Source organism: Trachypithecus francoisi, unplaced genomic scaffold (assembly GCF_009764315.1).
Source record: "Trachypithecus francoisi isolate TF-2019V2 unplaced genomic scaffold, Tfra_2.0 Lachesis_group13, whole genome shotgun sequence".
Taxonomy (NCBI): domain Eukaryota; kingdom Metazoa; phylum Chordata; class Mammalia; order Primates; family Cercopithecidae; genus Trachypithecus; species Trachypithecus francoisi.
In genome coordinates, this window is record NW_022681458.1 from 93,389,859 (window position 1) to 93,412,650 (window position 22,792).

The window sequence follows — 22,792 nt, forward strand, 5'->3', positions numbered from 1 at the left end:
CATTTACATCAGGTATAACTCCCAATGCAATCCCTCCCCTCTCCCCCCTCCCCATGATAGGCCCCGGTGTGTGATGTTCCCCTTCCTGAGTCCAAGTGATCTCATTGTTCAGTTCCCACCTATGAGTGAGAACATGCGCTGTTTGGTTTTCTGTTCTTGCGATAGTTTGCTGAGAATGATGGTTTCCAGCTGCATCCATGTCCCTACAAAGGACACAAACTCATCCTTTTTTATGGCTGCATAGTATTCCATGGTGTATATGTGCCACATTTTCTTAATCCAGTCTGTCACTGATGGACATTTGGGTTGATTCCAAGTCTTTGCTATTGTGAATAGTCAATTTTTTAAAAACGTATTAGATACATGAAAATGATATACGATTTACAAATCAATCACCTAATATTTATTTATTGAGCATATTGAGAGCCTGGCACTGTGGTAGGGATGGGAACACAGAAAGAGGTCCTATGCCCAAAAACAGCTTTTCATGAAAAATAAACAACTATGACAAAAAGAACAGAAGACTGTATCTCCTGGAGGCAGTAAGAAAGGCTTAAGTTGGGAAGACTATCAAACGCATCAAGGAGTTCAGGAAGGTTAATTGACCGCCTAACGCAGATTGGGAGCCCTCCTCTCCATCTACCCAAATCACCCTAGCCCCACCTTTTCTCCTGCCATGCGTTTAACCCAGTGACAGGTCGGTTCCACGTATGCCTACTTTGCGCGTGCGCATCATCGGTTCGGCTATCCTTCGCATCGACGCGCTCAGAAGCAACTTCTTCTGCCTGGTCACCGCCAGCGTAGGCGCTACCACAGCTGCAGTCGCCGCCGCCATTTTAACGGCAGGAAGACTCTGGTTCTGGGACAACTGGGGACAGTGGTGGTACCTGGTACGGACGGTTTCCGCCCACGTTAGCCCCTCCAAATTTGCTCGTGTTAGGGCTACAGCCCTCGGTATTGCCTGTATTTTCACTGGGTCCCTGTCGTTCTCCCCAGCCATCCTGTCCCTCTGTTTTTAGTCTCTTTTCTGCTTCCTCATCCTTCAGCTTAGCCGGAAGCTTTGCCTGGAGCTGTTGTTATGCAGCCCCAACTTCTATTAAAGCAGCCGCTTTGATTCCCGGGACTGAATTGTGGCCGCCCAGCCCCCATTCCCCTCCCCGATCTGGTCCGAGTTTATTTTCCGCGGCTGTAAACCGGAAGGGCTCTGAGGCTGGGGGATCTGTGCCCGGTATGGGGGCGAGTTCTGGCCTCCTTAGGGTACGGGGAGAGCTTGGACTTTGGTCCTGACGTGGTGGAGGACACGCCTTCGAAGAGTGGACGTTACCTCAGTTGTCTGTTGTTGAAGTTTAATCGGTCACTCGTCTGTTTTGTTGTGTTCTTTCCCAGGAATAACTTTACCAAAAGAAAGCTATTTTGCGAACTGTCCTCTCCAGTGGAGATGGCCAATGTGAGTACATTATCTCCTAAGAATCAGCATAGTAAACTAGTTTGGGAATGTTAGGAAATGAAAGAACGGGTTTAATTATGATGGCATTGGGTGGCATAGAGTTAGACATAATGTCTCAAAAGTGTCAGGGGAAGCAAGTGGTGTGAAATTGTGTTATGCTTTGAAGGTGGTAGCATTCTTTTCACTGCAAGTAACACTTATTTATACAATTTGACTTGTACAGATGTGGAAATTCAAGCACCCTTTCGGTATTTTTAAATACAGCGTTTCAGTAAATATTAGAATCTGTGTTTAGGCCCTTTTTTATCTTTTGGGTTAGCTAAACTGAAGGGTGTTTTTTTCTTTTCTTTTTTTTTTTTAAAGTTTCTGTATTGGAAGTGAACTTCCAAATCCTACAAAATAAGAACAGGAGATACTGTCACATACCAGAGATATTTATTGACTGTAACTTTCCAGTGATTAGATACATCCTATCTATAGAATTCATATGTAGCGGTCATAAGACATATATAAAAACAGCTACAATTAAAGTAATAATTTTTTTAGAACCTACACAAAGGTGCAATGCAGATTCAAGGCTTTGTGGAGAGGAGTTTGGAATCACTTCATGAGGGAAACATTTAACTTTTGAAAGGTTTGAAAGATGGGTGAGATTTGTATAGTCTAAAGTATGAGCGGGAAGGACAGGAAGGTATATTCATAGAACTCCCCACCCGCCTACCCCTTTGAAAAATTAAAAAGTCATTGCTCCCTGCTAACCTAAATGTAAGATGTGTGAAAGAGGTAAGTGGGTTATAAGATTGAATTGTGAGGTTGGTACCAAGTAAATGAGAACCTTGAATGCCGAACTCAGTAATTTAGACTTTATTCCTTAAATTGTGATTATTCACTTAGAGCTGTGTGCTAGGAAGACTTGTATGGCAGCAGTTAGCCAGGATGGTATTTCTGTAATTGAACATGATATATTAAGTCTAAAGTGTGACTATTATAGAGACAAGTCATAAGAGTAGATTACTAGTCTTGGCCAAGTTCTACGGTGAATTTTTGCCTGCCCCTAACCTGCACAGGAAAAGAATGCTGTAAAAGAAGTATGTGGCACTTTCAAAGGAGAGAAATTAATTGAAGTAGAATATTTGACCTGGTTTTATTTTGGTTTAAATGAATAAGTTATAATAGTTCAGTAGGGAAGATCCTTTTGTAAGTCTTTTGTTAGAAAGAAGTTCATAGTAAAAGTAAATTTTAAGTTTCAGTATCCAAATGTACGTTAACAATTTTTGTGTTAATTTATATGGGTTGTAAATTCTGGATGGATGTTACTAATGAAATATGCAGATAGGTGTTTCATAACAAGGAGCAAAAATGTTGATGTTTCAGAGTCTAGACAGGTAAATTAAGATGCCTTCATAGGGACTATGACAAAGCCTTTGTTAAAAGGGGAACAGCCTTCCCTTAGCCACAGTGATTTGTTGCTAACTAATGCCATTTGGTTATGTGAGTCCAATACTACCAGATCCTCTGAGTTTTCGGGAAGAGCCAAATTTCTGGACCTTTTGTGTAAATATTTCAATTTCTCAATGTTTGTATGTAATTCAAATATCTTGCAACACTGGGGGCTGCAAAAAATGTCTGGATAGATGTGGATGCATTGCATAAACTACCGGTTTTTAGTTTTTGTACAGACTGTGTTTTCTCACATGATCAAAAGCAGAACCTAGTCCTAAGGCAGTGCACAAAAGGCACTTTCTTTTTATATACTAATAAGGATTTTAAAGTTAAAACATAATAGCATGTCATCTTCCTAAGTCTAGAAGTTTGAATTTAATCATATATAAAATATGTACTTATCCTCAAACTAAAATGAACTCTCTGCTGTAATTTTGTCTTGCTTTTTGGCAATTATTTTTTATTATGCTCACCAGCTGAACCAGTCATAAAATCTGTCAGGTGGTCAGAAAATACTCCACTTCCACAATTAGAGATTTGAGTTTTGTTTTGTTTCGTTTTGTTTTGAGATGCAGTTTCAGACTTGTTTTCCAGGCTGGAGGGCAATGGCAGAATCTCTGCTCACTGCAAGCCTGGCTCCCAGGTTCAGGTGGTTCTCCTGTCTCAGCCTCCCGAGTAGCTGGGATTATAGGCACTCACCACCACGCCTGGCTAATTGTCTTTTTTTTGTATTTTTAGTAGAGACAGGGTTTCACCATGTTGGCCAGGCTAGACCTCAGGTAATCCACCCGCCTTTGCCTCCCTAAGTGCTGGGATTACAGGCATGAGCCACTGCACCTGGCCAAGATTTGAGAATCTTACAGGTTAACGGGTAAGGTTTGAAACAGATTAGTACTGTCATCAACTGTCCCTTTCAGTGGGCAATTTAGATACTGGTTTATTTTGCCATTAAAATGAAATTTGGTGATTGGATTTTCTTAGGCTAGGAACAAAATTAGTATTTTATTATATAACTTTTGTTAAAAGTTATATCACCAAGAAAAGAATGTCAAAATATAATCTAATGGCCTTGATAGACAGGCTGAAATAATAATTAATAATAGGCAATTTTTGAAATAATTTGATCTTCCTTTTGCTTCTGTTTTTGCTTGTGAAACAATGTGAATGATCGCCGATTGTAGATTAATCATGCTGAAACTAGTTCTAATAACAGTGTATAGAATTGTTATGGAAAGTAAGTAAAACAATGTATATGTAAAGCACTTACTATAGAACTTGGACCCATAGTGTCCAACATCAATTGATTATTACTGTTAAACATGCTCTCAAATATTGTCCCCTTCAGATAATCTTTTATTTTGCTGCTGCTTATTTTGAGCCCTTGCTGAAAATATTTTTGGAATTTGAAATTTTAGATTCCTTTAGATCTTGGGGGCATTCTCTTAAATATCCTTACTTGTAAAGGTAAATTTGTACTATATAAACACCCAAAAGTCTGAGTTTGTTTGTAAGTAAAAAGCCAAATAATTACCATTTTTGTTTCTTTGGGCAAATTGGGTACAGACCCCAAGAGAGGCTGCTTAAATTTTAGGCAGACAGAATTCTTTGGAGACACGTATCACCAAGGAGGTTATATTTATACAGGTCTTAAAAAGTAAGAATTTGCTAGAATTTTCTAGAACGATAAGGAAACAGTATCTTTTAGAAGAAATCTTACGGCAGTATAAAGAATGAAGAGAAATATGGGAAATGTTGGGGAGATATTTTTATGTGATTGAAAAGTAGAGTAAGGGAAGTGAGGGTAAATTTGTAGGAAATTATGTCAGAAAGACAAAAAGACCAGTTAGGATGCACTCTTATACTTAATGGTGACAAAGGTGGAAGGAAAAAATAGGTTGAATTTTAGAATACTGTACTTTGTGAAAGGGAAATAGAATAATTCTCAAGTGTCAGATGGCTGGATTTTTCCAACATTCTGGTAACTAATTTTCATACCACCTCTCTGCTGCTCTTCCAGTCCATTTTTCATACCATCCTTAGTGATACATTTCTTGAAACAGCCTTTGTTTTTGTCTGTTTACTCTGACTGTTTCCTGCCTACAAATTAAAATTCTGACTTACTATCTTAATGTAACAAGCCCTTTACCATCTGAGTTAAATATACCGTCTTATATAGTTGCCCATAAGTTCAATTTCAAACTTTTTTTATTGCATTCTTATACCTACCCTCACTGAATTTGTCACTCTTTGAAATATGTCTCTATTCCTTTGTTCCTGAAAGTCACTCGTTGAAATGCACCTTTTCCCAAGCAAATTTTTATTGTCTTCAAAGCTTAATATATCCTCCATGAAATTTATTACCTTTTCTCCCAAAGATTTCTTAACAATTATTCAGATCTTTTCATAGCATTTCACAGATGATTTGGTGTTTGTTCTTATATCTTTTTCACTAAACTGAGAGTTGCCACTCTGTGTGTGTGTGTGTGTGTGTGTGTGTGTGTGTGTGTTTTAATACAAATATCCGGATAGTGCATATTTTAGACTTTGTGGGCCATAGAATCTCTCTTGTAACTACTTAACTGTGCCATTATGGTGGGAAAGTGTCCATAGGCAATACATAAATTAGTATGGCTATGTTACAGTAAAACTTTTATTTACCAAAACAGTGGGCTGTATTGGGAAATCATTCGCCAATCCCTGCATTAAATTGTTCTGACCCAAGTACTTAGTAAAAAAATTTATGAATGAAAGATATTTACACATTCATCCATTGTAATACATGACCTCACACTCTAGTAAGTGAACATACAAGCAGAAAAAAATGTACCACAAAGATATGTGCTGAAGTGGAGAAAAGCAGACATTGCCGTGAAACCACAATGAAAGGACAGTATGGGAGAGAATTAGCATAATTTATAGCCGTAAAAGAAGAGAGGAAAGTTCGAAAGTAATAGATTTTGGTCCAAAGAGATGTTTTGAGAGTTCTTTATTGAGGATAGAAGAATCTTCTTCGTTGTGCTACCTTTTTAGTGTGTCTAAGTAAGACAACTTTCAGATGTCTATTCTCTCATGTGTGGCACTCTTGAATTCTAGCCTTTATTGAAAAGTACATAGACTTTTACCCAAACTAACTCATTAGTTGTTTTTTTCAATATTTATTTTTATTTTTAAAATTACAAATATACATAATGCTTGTCATATGGTAGGTGTTCAGTAAAAGTAGAATGTTGGTTTTTAAAAGAACCTTGCAGTGTGAAGATTTGCCAGAGATTGTCTATGTAAGTATAACATTAATATTCAGAAGAAATCATTTTAATTTTGTGTCATTTTTAGGTGCTTTGTAACAGAGCCAGACTGGTTTCCTATCTCCCAGGATTTTGCTCTTTAGTTAAAAGGGTTGTCAATCCCAGAGCCTTTTCGACTGCAGGATCGTCAGGTTCGGATGAGTCTCATGTGGCCGCTGCACCTCCAGATATATGTAAGTGAAAGTTGTTATTGCTTTACTTATAATTTTTTCAAAACATTTCTAGTTGTATTTCCTCTAATATTTCTTCTTAAGGGTTAATGCATTTTTCTAAAGTTGTGTTTATTCGGTTGAAAATGAATCACAGCTCTGCCTAAATATATTTATGTCAGAAAGCTACAGTATAAAAAAGGAAGAAAGAATGAGTACTGGTTTCTAAAACTTCTTAAACTTTTTCTGTCTTCAAACATAGAGTCTTCCCTGAAACAAATGTCCTTTTGGTCCTGTTAAACCATATTATTATTTCTTCCCATTCTTTGCTAAATTTCATAAGTGTACCTTGTACTTTTTATGTGTTAGTGTTTATTGAACTTACCTGCTTTCTACAAAGTCTGTTTCTTCTAATCTGTTTGGTACACCGCTACCATGCTAATCATTCTAAAATATTTTAACCACGTCACTTTCTTGAAAAACCTGTTACCTTTCATTGCTTTCAGCAGTAGTTCCCAGACTAACGTCAAGCCATGAAGCATTTTTCAAGGTTAAAAAGAAAAAGTGGGGGTAGGAGGGATAGTCTCTGTGGTAGGTAAGTTTGAGAAATGCTATATGCCATATTCCTGTCTTGGAGGCTTATAATGCACACTAAAATATTAAAGACTCTTAGAAACTTAACCTAATGTGTCCTAAAGATATTGGACATGGAATCCTTTTTTCATGGCACACATTACTTACAGTGTAATTTAGTTCACTTGAACATTCAGAGCCGTCCATCCTGCTCAAGTTTTCTAACTCTCGTGACTACTCCCCAATTTACATCACCCGAAGACTAACCATATATTTATAATAAATGAAAGATTTGCCATTCAAATTATGTAAGGGATTAGTATCTGGAATATATAAAGAATTTGTAATAGATCAATAGGAAGAGACAACCCGAAAGAAAAATCAGAAAACAAAAGGACATGAATAGGGCTTTCCCAGAAAAGAAAACCTAAAATGACCAGTAAACATACAGTCAAATCCACTGCCCAAATCTACTATTAATATGGGACGTGTGTTTTCTGTAAAGAGAACTAGAGATTGTTAGACCTTTAAAAACCATCTTGTTCAAAAATAGCTAACAGGTTTTCTCTTGGGAAATGACTTGAGTTGTCATTAGTGGCTGTCTGTATAGAGCCTTGTTATTCAACATGATCTGCATCAGTATCATTTAGGAGCTTGTTAGAAATGCAAAATCTTGAGCCCCACTCCAGACCTGTTAAATCAGAATCTGCATTTAAACTAGATCCCAGATGTATCTTAAGTACATCTTTAGAGTTTGAGAAGCATTGGACTAGAGTTTATGTTGAGAATCTTGAGACATCGTCTGGGTTCAGCAGGAAATGGTTCCATGATTGATGGGGGATGTATGCCCTAAGTGTGGAAGAGGGATATGGTGGCTCATGATCTAGGAATGAGGCAGCCATACTGACATAGCCATTTTCAGTTACTTAGTTCTCTGGCAGGATATTTTTAAATATCTATTTTTATTGCTAAGTAATATGCATAGCAGTTGTCCCTCTGTTTCTGTAAGCCCAAATCACTACTCTGAGTAATTATTAATTTTCTGCTTTATTCTTTTCTGAATCTTTTTGAATTTTTTATAAGTTAGGATTGTTTTTAAGTTTTAAGTGAATAAAGTAATGTGGTTTGTTCTGTATTTGCAATCCATATTAACTCATGTGGCTGCATGATTTTTTTTCCCATTCATGTTTTGTGCCACCAGATAACAGCAGCAGAATGCCCCTCTCCAGATGACCATTACTAAGTTTAGCATCTTTCATTTTAGGTCTTCTCTTTACTTAAAAACATGGGCCTGGCACAGTGGCTCATGACTATAATCCCAACACTTGGGAAGGCTGAGGGAAGAGGAGACCTTGTCTCTACCAAAAATAAACAAAATTAGCTGGGCATGGTGGTGTGCACCTATGGTTCCAGCTACTTGGGAGGCTGAGGTGGACTGCAGAGGTCAAGGCTTCAGTGAGCTGCGATCACACCACTGTACTACAGCCTGGATGACAGAGACCTGTCTCAAAAACAAAATAATACACAGAAATGAGGATGTATATGTTATTATACATGCTGTTCTTTGACTTAGCTTTTTCTTTTAATGCATTGTATCCTGGATTTCATTCAATGTCAGTACGTAAAGGTTTATTGTCTTCTTTTTAATGACATTCAAGCATTTCTTAGTATGGATTATTTTATTCAGTCTTTCCCCTAATAACAGACTTGCCTGTAATCTGTCAATCAGTTGCTTTGATTAGTGTTTTGGAAACAATAGGAAACTATGTATTTATATTCACATGGGAAAACAGATTTTAAAGATCTTTTAGATAAAAATATACATAATTTTAAGAAGAACATTCTTTCAGTCTACCAATATACTTAACTATTAAGGAGAAACTGTTCCTTTTGTTGTTTCTCTTCAGGCTCTCGAACAGTGTGGCCTGATGAAACTATGGGACCCTTCGGACCTCAAGATCAGAGGTTCCAGCTTCCTGGGAACATAGGTTTTGATTGTCACCTCAATGGGACTGCTTCACAGAAGAAAAGCCTGGTTCATAAAACTTTGCCTGATGTTCTAGCAGAACCTTTATCAAGTGAAAGACATGAGTTTGTGATGGCACAATATGTGAATGAATTTCAGGTAAATTGTTGGTAACATTTATTGTGGTTTCCTGATTATTAATGCTATATTACTCCTGATTATTATAAGCATGTTGCTTTTGTTGAAAAAGTTAAAAATCAATTCCAGTACCTGTATATACAAAAACAGCATGTATAGCTTTGGAAGACTTGGCATTGTCCTCTACAAAGTGTTTACTATATAATTTTTGTACTGTAGATTATAATATTTTTTAAATATTTCTTCAAAAATATGTTTTTAAGTAACTACTCTAGATATACACAATGTAATTGTGTCTATATACTGGAAATTTAGGTTTCCTGTTTTTCACTTTTAATAAATGGTAATTAAATTTGTATATGGATCTAATTCCAACTGGTTCTGTATTCCTCTAGCCATTTAAAAGCTTAAGAAAAATTTGAGATCTCTGAAATTGTTCAGATATAATAATAAAAAGGACCCAGTTTCATAAGTTTATTTTTTCTTAAACAATTTCTTAAGGTTGTTTTTTTTTTCATTTTTAAACATTTTAAACTTGCATTTATGATTATTTAAGTGGAAGGCTACATGCAATTCAGGGTTCCTGTCAAACCCCTGATGTTTATCATTTTTCATATTTTTGCATAGTTTTAAGCTGAGTTTTTTTTTTTTTTTAATCAAAGCCATATTATAAGCAGCAGCAATTCCTTACTTTTGAGTTATATTAGATGACCTGACACTGAGACACGGTTGACCTGTCCTATCTTTTTATCAGATAATTCCTTCTCAGCCTTCTTGGCTCCTTGTTCTTCCTGTCTGTCAATTAAATTACATTTCCCCTAAGTTTCTGTCCTACAGCTTCTCATTTGAATCACTCCTTGGTCACTTAATCCCTTGGCCTCCTCTACAGTCTATGTTTTTATAATTTCTAATCCAGTATTTCTCTTTCTGATATTTCCAGTTCTATATTTCTGTATGCCTACTGGACCATCTTTGTTTGGATGTCTCACAAGTCCCCAGATTTTGTGTGTCTAATACTGAAGTAATAATTTTTTTTCCTTAAAAACCTGTTCTAACTCCCATATAACCAATACTATTAGTGGAATAACCATCCTGCCCTTTCTCCTAAGTTAAAACTTAGAGCACCAACCTTCTCTCTCCATCACTATAGATAATATAAAAATCACATCACTTTTTTCTCTGATGTTGCTCCTAAAATATTAGTGTCCTTTCAATTCTTTGCCAGAGTTCAAGGCCTGTTTGTCTTACCTGGATTTTTAGAGTCATTATAGTATGACACACAATGAAGATAGAATAAATCTGGGTTCAAAGATTGACTCTGCAGCTTGCTTAATTTTGTGACCTCGAGGAAATTACTTAACCTTTCTAAGCTCCTGTTTCTTTTTTGTTGTTGTTGTTGTTTTGAGATGAAGTCACCAGGCTGGAGTGCATGCAGTGGTGCAATCTTGACTCACTGCAATCTCCAGCTCCCTAGTTCAAGTGATTCTCCTGCCTCAGCCTGCTGAGTAGCTGAGATTACAGGCGCACACCACCACACCCGGCTAATTTTTGTATTTTTAGTAGAGGTGGAGTTTCACCATGTTGGCCAGGATGGTCTCGATCACCAGACCTCGTGATCCGGCTGCCTCGGCCTCCCAAAGTTCTGAGATTACAGGCATGAGCCACCACGCCTGGCCACTCCTGTTTCTTTATATGTCAGATGAGGATAGTAGTAATCTCTGGCCCACAAGAATTTTTTTTTTTTTTTAAGACAGAGGTTTGCTCTGTTGCCCAGGCTGGAGTGCAATGGCACGATCTTGGCTCACTGCAACCTCTGCCTCCCAGGTTCAAGCAGTTCTCATGCCTCACCCTCCCAACGAGCAGGGATTACAGGCATATGCCACCATTCCTGGCTAATTTTTGCATTTGATATTTCTGTTTCTCATTGCCTGTAGACTAAAGTTCAAATTTCTTAATGCTGAATAAATGGCATTTCACAATTTTGATCCCTTATCCTTCCCACCTTATCTGCCACTACTTCCTATTCCCTCTGTACTCCAGCCACACATACTTGCCATTTTTCTTGAATACACCCTTCTGTGTCTTTGCACTTTATTGTCTTTTGCTGAACTATTTTTCCTCCTGAATTCCTAATCTCTATACCACCTATTTTTTACCTGTCAGATATAACACATTAACTTGTAGCTCAAATACCACCATTTCAATCATTTCCTGATTCCTCCCAGCAAAGTGTTTCTTCCTCATCTATGCCCCTAGAAGACTTTATTCATAACTCGATAGCACTTGTCATATTGAATTGCATTTATGTGCTTGTGCTTATTTTTTTTGTTAGGCCTGAAATCTCTGAAAGTGAGGACTGAATTTTTTACCATTGCAGTGCCTGCTCCTGTCGTAGTGCCTGATGTATAGTAGGCTCTCAGTAAATTTCAGTTGAATAAAAGCCTCTAAGCTCTTCCTGTAGGAGAGGCTGTATTATTTAGTCATGTATCTTGTAAGTTAGTATCATTATCCCCATTTTACAGATTATAGAAGAAAAGATAATTAAATATATTACCATAAAATAGAAGATGTAACATTATGAGACACATTATAGCATTTTAGTTACTTAGCCAATTTCTGTTCATAGCAAGTTTTAGAATATCAGTATATTTATATAGTCATGCTCTGCTGTATTCACATTTTTTGAACTTCCAAATCTTATATTCATTGTAGAGAAAAGTTTGAGTAAATGAAAAAACATTATTACCTCACCTTCCAGATAGATTATAATTATTTGTAAAAACAAACAAAAAGCTTTCTAAGGAAGACAGGTTTGTAACAGGCAAGATACCGTTTTATTTGAACTCCAGATTTTGTTGACTTACATCCTTGTTCTCCTTAGGGTAATGATGCACCTGTTGAACAAGAAATTAACAGTGCAGAAACTTACTTTGAAAGTGCCAGAGTAGAGTGTGCAATACAAACATGTCCAGAATTGCTGCGAAAAGGTATGTCATGGTTTATACTTTGAAATACTGTTAGTAGTTTTTTTAATATGTTGAGTAATGTCCTCTCTAGAAATTGGAATGCTCTATACCTTAATATTATATTTTACTGTATCTGGCTGGAAGTGATTGCATGACCAAGATAAAGGCTTTTAAATGTCCTGTGACATCTGACCTCATGCTGCCATTAGATAGGAAGAGTAAAATTTTTATAACTTTTTTCCTAAGGCTAAATTAAAGTCATTTTTACTCCTGTGTGATTATTAGAGTTATAATTTTATGAGTTAATATAATACTGAAAAATCTTAGTAAGCATTTTTGAAAATTATATTAACCCCAAATAATGTATAATCCTACTTACCCTTCAGGATTGTTGGTAGTAATATTTCAGTTCATCCAACAAAAGCAGAAGTAAACAAAACTAAGTTTAATTTTACCCTTTTCAAAAATAATATACATTTATAAAAATCTAATGCCACAGTAATTTTACTTAATCAGCATTTTTCTAAAGCAGTACTTGTATCCTTCTTTAAAAATTTGTTCTTTAAAAATCAAATTCTTTTCTACCTGGAATATTTATTCTTATTTGTAGATTTTGAATCACTGTTTCCAGAAGTAGCTAATAACAAACTACTGATTCTGACTGTAACACAGAAAACTAAGAATGATATGACTGTTTGGAGTGAAGAAGTAGAAATTGAAAGAGAAGTGCTCTTAGAAAAGGTAATTCTTTCAATTGCTAATAATTTAATTTTATGGTCATTATTTAAGTAACTGAACCAGTGTCTTAAAATGATGACTGTCATTTCCACCCTTCATTCCTTTTCCTCCAAAGTGTTGTAATACTAAAGGACTTACATCTTTTTTGAGAATAAAACTGCTTTTTTAGTATCCTTAAAAATTTAGATTCTGTTTATTACTTTCCTCAATTTATTTTTAAAAAGTCTATTTTGGAAAATTTGGAAAATGACAAAAAGGTAAAATTAACTCTTTATCCTTCTCCCCTCAGCCTCCCCTCCCGCTCCTCCTCCATCTCCCCCTTTATCTCCCCATCTTCCCCTCCATCTCTATCGCCTTTCTCCTGGGCTTAGAACATGTCAAATAATGAGTGAAAATTATGCCAGCTCTCTCCAAGAGTAAACAGTAACAGTATGCGATACAATAACAGTATAATAATGTATACCCACTTTTTTTCTGTGTTTTGCTTTTAACCTAAAGTATGCTTTGACATGTTTCCATACTTATACATAGATATATTTTATTCTTTATAAAATCTGCATAGCACTATATCACATGGGTAAACCATAAACTTTTTAAATTATTTAAGAATTTTAACCGGGTGCAGTGGCTCCCACCTATAATTCCAACACTTTGGGAGGCTGAGGCCAGAGAATTGCTTGAGTCCTGGAGTTTGAGACCAACCTGGGCAATGTTGCGAGACCCTGTCTCTACAAAAAAAAAAATTATCCAGGTGTAGTGGTGCGCACCTGTAGTCCCAGCTACTCTGGAGGCTGAGCTGGCGGATCACTGGAGCCTGAGAGGTCGAGCTGTAGTGAGCCTTGATGGTGCCACTGCACTTCAGTCTAAGCAACAAAGTGAGACCTCTCATCTCTTATAAAAGAAGTTTCTTAGTCATTTATAAGTTTAAAATCCAACTTTTGCTATTATAGGCAACAAGCAGTGACAATCTTTTTACAAATACTTTTATGCATGCTAATATCTATAGATTCCTAAATAGAGAATTGCTGAATCAGTGTGTATCTACCTTTTACATTTTGGTAAGACACTTCCAATTTGCCCACCAAAAAGATTGTTCTAGTATATAAACTGTCATGCCAGCTTACCCTGGGTGTTAGCAGTTCTTTCCAACTCAGGTTAGCTGAGGGGTTCAAGTCACTAACTTGAATTTAAAAATCCCATTAGTGATTTCTATGCAGGATATTAGGAATTATTTTATGTTTTCTTTGGGATTAGATGTATGGTTTTTATTTGTAAAAGTATATTGTAATTTACATATTCAGCAATATTATAATTTCACATTTAAATGTCATATGGCTGCTAATAGATTTTGTGTGGTTTTTAACAATCACAAGCATATTATATACTGATTAACAAAGGAGTTATAGAGAGGCGTAGGATCTTTTCTATTTACATATTAAAATAATGCTTAGTAAATATATACTCATCACTATCATTGAAGTGCTAGAATATTATCACATGTATATTGCATTTGTGGTTCTAATTTTTGGTCAGTTTAAGATTCTGCACCTAATTTGATACTGACTCCAGTATAGTTCTAAGTTAGTTTCCTGTAACCAGTTTCAGGGCTTTGAATAGCAACATGCTTCAACTTGAGAGTTTTAATTTTGTAATGACTGAAGCTATTTTATTTTCTGTGAAAAAAAGAGATTTTTTTGATTAAAGATTTCTTCGTGATTATTTTGGAACCACACCTAGCTCTCCAAGTAAATATTTGATATTTTATGGTTTAAATCTGTTCTAATTTTTTCCAGCAGATGTCAGTGTTGGTGAACAGAAATCCTAAGAAAAATACTTCAGCTTTGTGTTAATTTGAGATTCTTTCAGTTAACCTTTGTAAACATTTGATTGCATTGCATTGTTTTGCTCTCCTTGTAGTTTATGTATGATACATCTGTTCATTAAATTGAAATACATTCTAATGACTGTTTTCTAAGCCGTATTCAGTAGTTTTCCTATTTTTAAAAATTGTGAGGATTAATAAAATACAGCAATAAATATTAAGTATGGAAGATAATCTAAAGAATACAGTATTATCTTAATGGTTATTGTTAGTTTACAAGAAAATATTAAGAGAAAAGTTACCTTAGATCAACTAACTTTTTCTGGAAAGGGTGTTAAAAGACAAATTATAACAAATTTAAAGATCTAATTGGTTTTGATTTGAAATTCTAGAATTAAGCAATGCCTCATTCTGTAAAATAGATTGAGTGTTACAAACAACTAAGCAGAGGAGACTGGCTTTATACACGGCAAAGAGCTGGAGAAAGCAGCAATTGGAAACAAGAAGCAGATTATTCCTTTCAAAGTTACTTTCCTTATAGGGTTAAAACACAGGTGGCTTTCTTATGCTGGCTCAGGTAAACTAAGCCCATTCTGATTGGTTGCTGTGAATCCTGGTTTTTTTTGTTGTTCATTTGTTTGAAAACTAGTCTGTTTCAGAATTCAGTTAGATTAGGCAGTACCTAGCATGAGTGACTCCATTCTGGTTTGGTCTCATCTCCTGCGACCTAGTGCAGGAGGCTAGTCCAAAACAAGGAGCTCCCATAAAATTTGTTTAACAGGGGCCAAATAGTAAATATTTTAGCTTTTATAGGCCTTAGGGTCTCAGCTACCCAGCTCTACCCTCTACCCCAGTGTTGTTAAAGCATCTGTAGACAATATGTAAATGAATTGCCATGGCTGTGTCCGGTAAAACTGTTTATCCAAACAGGCACCAGATCAGATTTGGCCGTTGGACAGTAGCTTACTAACCTCTGAATTACAATATAGTCTTGATTTGTAAGGCTTGGACTTTTGGAGATCTCAGCTGAAATACCACAGTTGGTCAGTAAGGCCTTTTAATTCTGGGTGGGTCGGAAATCCATGTCTCCCAGCACTGCATGACACATGGATCTCTAGGCCTCTTGGAATCTTGCCTCATGAGTGCACAGCTCAGCCCTTAGCTAAGAAATCATGGTGAATAGTTCTGCAGACTAACTCAGGAGCCCATTTTATGTATCTCCTTCATTTCCAATACCTTGCCCTACAAATCCCAGGTGCCTCAGCTGTCTCGAACTCTTGATTTCTACCTCCTCAGTTCCAGTGACACCATCACTTTGCTTGGGCTCTAGTTCTTTGCCCTGTGACAGGCAAATGTCCACAGACAGAAAGCTGGAGCAAATATGGGGATTTTTTCATTTGTTTCCCTTCTCTGAAAGATCATAGTCTTGTCTCACCTGTTGTTCAGGGTCTAAAAATAGTTACTTTGTATATTTTGATCAGTTTTATAGTTTTACAACAGGATTGCGAGTTCAATACCTGTTAACTCTGCTATGGCCAAAGTGGAACTGTGCCCTTGATTTTTTTGTTTTGTTTTGTTTTGTTTTTTGAGATGGAGTATCTCTGTCGCCCAGGCTGGAGTGCTGTGGCGTGATCTCGGCTCACTGCAACTTCTGCCTCCCGGGTTCAAGCAGTTCTTCTGCCTCAGCCTCCCAAGTAGCTGTGTGCCCTTGTTTTTAAACATTCATGATCTCTTCTTTATTTCAACATTGTAATCTGGTCTTAATATTTGTTACTGTCTTTTCACTACTTAGACTTCTGATAAAGCTAATAAAATAGCTTATAAATTAGGATGGTAAGACCACAATTTTTATACATGCACATGGTAGTAGTAATTGTACACTATACAAAAGATAGAGAAGAGTATATAATGAAAAGCAAGTACCTTGTTTAACTGTACACCATTTACCATTTTATATTATTTTTATGTGTTTTTTCAGAATGATTTCATGTGAGTAGATAGATGTATTTTGAAGGACACACAAACAAGTAAATGTTTTTAAACAACTTTCATTCAAACAAATGAATGTTTCAGATCTTTTCACTAAGAGCATTTTGTTTTCCTTTACCTATTTCTATTAAAATACCTATTTAGTATTTTACCTATATCTGTTATCACCGTAATAATAGAAAATAGCAACCATAGTTGATAGTTTATGACAGATTCAGAAGTTAGTAGCACAGAACTGATTACAAGTAGTTCATAAAGTAAGAAAGAATTCAGACGAAAATGTGTAGAATTTAGTCTTTAAAGTGTTGTATTAACAATCTTCTGGAATGGTAAAAATCTTATGCTTTTATAGTCTAATTTGCCGTTGGTTTTTATTTTTTATTAATCTTGAGTTCTTTTCTGAAACAAGATAGTCACTTAAAATTTTCTTTAAAAATAAAACAATCTCTAGTAATGCTATCTTTAAGCATATTACTTGTGACTTTCAATGCAGTTCATCAACGGTGCTAAGGAAATTTGCTACGCTCTTCGAGCTGAGGGATATTGGGCTGACTTTATTGACCCATCATCTGGTTTGGCAGTGAGTAATTATCATTTGAAAATCAAATTATGTGAAGTAGAGATGATTTTTATTATAAAATTTGTTTATAACTTTGGTAATAGATTAAGACTTTTTAAAAATCTCACAATTTTACCCAAATAAATACTACTGTGAGTCATTGGAATTCACAACTTTTGAGAGACCTCTATCACTCACAGTTAAGTTTCTCCATCACTTTAATTTTTTTAATTATAAATGTTTTTACTTTCTGTTCTCACTAGTAGATATTCTATATTTGAGTTGCATTGCATTAGTGTGTTTACTTTTTATAAATTGAAAACTATAAATTGGTCCAGTCTAGTTTCTGTAAGGAAGAAATAATTATTATTAGAATTAATTGATTAAAATACAGGTGGTAAAAGTAAATACTTAGACCAGTAAATTTTTGGAAATTAACATTTATAAGGTTGTACTTTGAAGAAATAACTGAACTACCACTGTAGTCACATTTTAAATTCTGGATATATCTTTCAGTAACAAGTAGTAATCAAATCATTTTTTGAATCTTAAGATAGGAATATATACCATTTCTTCTCAAAGTCAAATAAGGTATCGAGAAATGGAAAACTTGCTTGGTCTTTAGTTTCCTTGTCTTGAAAATGATGGTGAACTGTAGAGAATTGTCTAAAGTTTATTCCATCTTTAAAGGATGTGCAATATTATGCGTTTGATTCTGGGTAACATGAAATTTGCTAGATCATTTCACATTTCCGGAATGCATAGGAATTGGGGGAAAGGGGTGTTAAGGCAGTTTAAGTGTTGCATGTGACTTTTTACTTATTTAGTTTTTTTAAATATTTGGAATATTAAAGTGGATAGGTGTCATGTTTACCTAAAAATTATTACTAAAATGTCTTTCTTACTAATGAAAAAACTTCATTTTTATTTCCTCAGTTTTTGGACCATATACAAACAACACTCTTTTTGAAACTGATGAACGCTACCGACATTTAGGATTCTCTGTTGATGACCTTGGATGCTGTAAAGTGATTCGTCATAGTCTCTGGGGTACCCATGTAGTTGTAGGAAGTATCTTCACTAATGCAACACCAGACAGCCATATTATGAAGAAATTAAGTGGAAATTAGCAGAAATGTCCATTTATTTGCTGTACTATTTGTATGTGATCTTTGGATTGATCTGTAAACACTGTCAGACTCAAGTTTTTAAAATAGACTTACTTCTAAGTATTTATTTCAGCATTTATGAATTTACAACATTGGCAAGTGATTTGGGACTTTAAAATTGCAAATCTTCGTTATTCGTATCATTGAATACACATTGAGCACATCCACATTGTATGGGATGTGGTAATTAGCTTGTAACCAGGGTATGATCTGCTATTGTTATTTCTCCCCTTTTTTGGAAAAAGGCCTCAGTTTTAATTATTTTCTTCCCAAAATAAATCACACATTTGGTTATAATAATGTGTGTTTTCATTACAATATTTTTAAAATACCATCATTATTGATTCTTAAGTTTCTGTATTAATCTTTTTAAAGTTCTTTTTAATAATACAATTGAGAATTTTGGATTCATTTTAGACTTTACTTTTTCAAATTTTCTTTTATCTTTATTGTCTATTAAAGTGTTGTGGTACCAGTCTGAGTATTACTTTGAAATAATTTATGTTCAGGAAAAGAAGAAGAAGGATAATACATCTTTAAACACACATGAGTCTTGTCCTTATCCCTACTAAAAAAGGTAATTCTCTCTTAACTCTTGAGTTGAGACAGATAAATAAAACTATGCCTTAACTGCCAAATTTATTTTTTCAATTTTAGCAATAGGTGGAAACTGTAGTACTTTACAAAGGTGCCTCATTTGAGATGGGGCTTGTTTTTATAGCATTAGAAACTTCAAAAGAATTATCTTTCATTTTTGAACCTTTTCTAATAGAAATAGGCAGATCTAAGGAGTAAAAGTAACTTCTACAAAATGAATTGAAATAGATTTTTTCTGTTTTTTTGGCTTTTCATGAAATGCCTGTTTTGAAAAGGACTACATGGAGATAACTTTTTAATCACACCTTGTTTTTAAACTCCTAGCTTAGTTAACATGTCGTTTGATAAGAGGTGTTGCTTATGATCTAGAGCTAGAAAGTTTGCATTCATTTTGAAATGATGAAGTGTAGTGATTGCCACAGCATTTAGAATAACATTTATTAAAGTGTGTGTGTGTGTGTGTATATATATATATATATGCATATGTCATATATCCTCAATAAATTTTTATCTATGTAACCAGCACCCAGATCAAAACACAGAATACCTCAGACATACTCATCCTGCTCCTTTCTAGGTACTTAACATGCCCCAGCCCTTGCCCTTTCCATGAGTAACCACTGTCCAGATTTCCTTAGTATAGGTTGATTTAGCCTCTTTTGATGCTTTATATATAGATATACACACATACACATGTGTATGTACACACACACATATATATATATAAAAGCTTTTACTCAACATTGTGAAATTAATTTCTATTATCATATATGGTATCACACTTGTTTGCCTAGTTTTTGCTTTCTCATTGCTTCTGAATTGGGGCAGCTTTGCCCCTCAAGGGAAATTTAGCAATGTCTGGAGACATTTTTTGTTTTCACAATTTGGAGGGATATGGGGGAGTTGTGCTACAGAACTTAGTAGGTCGAGGACAGGGTTAGTGCTGAACATCCCACAATACAGAGGACAGTTTTACACAATACAGAATTTGGTCAGGTACCTTGGCACCACTCGTTATTTCTAATGTGTATTTTGCTTATTAAGCCATTTCATACCTTGCACCATTCTTTAAGGCAAGTTCCCTTGAAATTTCAACATTTGCCTTAACAATTATGAAATGTCACTTACTGATTGAAAATGATACTTATTCCCTATAGGTGGCTAACTCGGTGCATTCTGTTGTACTGAGAAAGGGTACATGGTGGTGAGACTCCTTATCAACTTGCTTTTTAACGGGATTTCCAGAAACAAATACTATGATCAGCAGTAACTGTTAATTAAAAACTTTTTTTTCTGAAGTATTATGGCAAGATTCAGGTTTTAGAAATATAACCCAAGGAACTTTAACTGAATGATAATAATACAAAGTGGTTGACTATTATGTACCACAGGAAAAAAACACCTCAGGTAACTTTGTTCACTTGATCAGGACCTCGTGGACAAGAAAGAATTTGCAAAATTATGTATCTTAAACATAAATTTGCTACCTTTTAAAATAAGACTGAGCCATTGAAATTACTATTAGAGCTATCACTGAAGAAAAGTTTGTTGTTAAATTTATGTTTTCACAAGAACTTAGGAATTTTTGTTCTTGAATGCTGATTACATAGATGAAAATTTATCAAGCACATAGAAATTAAATGCTGAAAGATCTTTCAGATCATGTGATCCACATTCCTCATTTTATAGTAGATAAAATGGGAAACAGGAGCAGGCATCAGGTCACACAGCTAGTGTTAAGTCCCAGCACTGGGACTTGACCGTTAGTCCAATAGTTATATATATTTTTCTATATTCACTCTTCATGGTCATAATCAAGAAGTCTATTAAGTGTCTGATCAAAAATATCAAAGAGTTGAAGAATTTAAAGTGAAAGAACTTTCGGGTTAACTAATGCTACCACTTCATAAACTTAGGAATTCGTTAGATTGAACTCTATCTGCTCCGAATTTCTTTGAAAACTTACTGAAACATGTATCTAAAAATTCAATTATAGAATGCTTGACTTCAAACAATAGTTCTCTAGCTTCAAGTTTAAAATCTTCATGTCTTTCTTGGGCTTCTGTTACTTGTAATATCAACCTAGTCGTTATTGCTATTACATTTGAACAAAACTCTCTTTTTCCAACTCTATATTCTCCTTGTGACTCTTGTTGCTCCAAAGCAGGGTTTATCCACTTCTGCACTACTGACGTCTTGAACCAGATCTTTGTTGTGTGGGCTGTCCTAGACATTGTAGGAAGTTTAGCAGCATTCCCTAATTTGCTTACTAGATAACAGCAATCCATGGTTATAACAAAAATGTCTTCAGTTATTGCTGTATTTCTCCTATGGGACAAAAGACTTACCAGAAATCAAATATAACCAGGTGTTCTGAATTTTACCTGACAGCTCTGTCACTGGGGTTGAGAACCACTGATTCGAAGTCCTCAACTTTAACTGAACATTTAGATCCCCTGAGGGCGTTTAATACTGATGAGTTGGCCTCACACCCACAGATTGATATCATTAGTCTGATGAGGTTTGGACATAAGTACTTTTTAAGGGCTCCCCAGGTGTTTCAGTGTGCATTCAGGTTAGAACCTCCAGTCTCTTCGGAAACTCAGTAGTAATTGGTGGATTAGCGGCATCTAAGGAAGTAAGAGTAAGATTTGGTCATCCAGTTCATGTATTAAGGAGCTATAGAAAACAAAAGTGAAGGCTCTAATATTTTACATTAAGAGTGACCTAATCAGGCCTAAATCAGTTCAAGGATTTGAGTTGCACTCTTCTATGAAACCTTTCCTGGCTCTTCCATCCCTCACTGGTCTTTTCCTTCATTTGTATCTTGGTCTCCACCACAATTTTTTACACAGTTCCTTTGTATTTTTGTCTTAAATCTTGCCTCCCACACTTGGAAAGTAAGGACCCAATTTCCCACTAAAACACACCATTGAATATGCAGTAATAACTTTCCTCTTATCCTCTCATTACTAACCAGGATATTTTAAACTTTTTCATAGGGTTTTCATTGCCCTCTCAGAATACATGTAAACTATAAATTACCTAGACTTAAATTAAGGCTTTGAGCATTTTTTGTATTTTGAGACTTTGAGCATTTGACTTCCATTCATTACTGGAAATTATAATCAGTTAAAACCATGTCACTACTATAAAACACATAAAGTGGTCACTTGATGACAAAGGTGACACTGCAGTGCAGTGAGAAAAGAATGATCTTTTCAGTATATATTGCTGGGTCAACTGGATATTCATATAGAAAAAGTGTATTTTTGCTTTTACATGACACATACATGAAAATTACTTCTAAATTGATTCCAAGTCTAAATGTGAAAGGTTAAAGCTTCTAGGGGAAAAAATATATATATATTTGTGCTTTGGAGTAAAGATTTGTTTTTAAGAGAACACAACATAATCATACAAAGGGAAAAAATGATTAATTGGATCATGTTAAAACTAAACTCTTGGTCGGGTGCCATGGCTCACACCTGTAATCCCAGCACTTTGGGAGGCCAAGGCGGGCGGATCACCTGAGGTTGGGAATTCAAGACCAGCCCAAGCAGCATGGAGAAACCCCATCTCTACTAAAAATACAAAAAAAATTAGCTGGGCGTGGTGGTGCATGCCTGTAATCCCAGCTACTCGGGAGACTGAGTCAGGAGAATCGCTTGAACCTGGGAGGTGGAGGGTGCATTGAGCCGAGATCGTGCCATTGCACTCCGGCCTGGGTAACAATAGCGAAAGTGTCTCAAAACACACACACACACACACATACACACGCACACAAAACAACTAAGAACTCTTAATTCATCAAAAGACATTATGAAAGAGAAGGCAGCTAACAGAGTTAAAGATAAGTACATACCAACAATCCAGCAGTATACATATCCAATAAAGAGCCTGTATTCAAAATATATAAAGGCTCCTAAAG

At 35.5% G+C, this 22,792-nt stretch overlaps 2 protein-coding genes across 2 annotated transcripts in view; one reads left to right on the forward strand and one right to left on the reverse strand.

Annotated features, from left to right (window-relative positions):
* Positions 1–1,196, reverse strand: part of LOC117095016 — a 276,890-nt gene extending 275,694 nt beyond the window's left edge. Inside the window, exon 1 of the mRNA XM_033231547.1 lies at positions 688–1,196. Within this exon, the coding sequence (XP_033087438.1) occupies positions 688–1,000 (313 nt within the window). The 5' untranslated portion in view covers positions 1,001–1,196. The remainder of the gene's footprint in view (positions 1–687) is intronic.
* MMADHC (metabolism of cobalamin associated D) lies at positions 722–18,746 on the forward strand. Its single transcript, XM_033231546.1, has 8 exons — positions 722–890; positions 1,387–1,447; positions 6,224–6,368; positions 8,825–9,042; positions 11,903–12,008; positions 12,598–12,728; positions 17,030–17,116; positions 18,032–18,746. Exons 2-8 carry the CDS (start codon positions 1,439–1,441, stop codon positions 18,089–18,091), a joined length of 756 nt encoding a protein of 251 aa, XP_033087437.1. The 5' UTR covers positions 722–890; positions 1,387–1,438; the 3' UTR covers positions 18,092–18,746.
* The last annotated feature ends 4,046 nt before the right edge of the window (positions 18,747–22,792 follow it).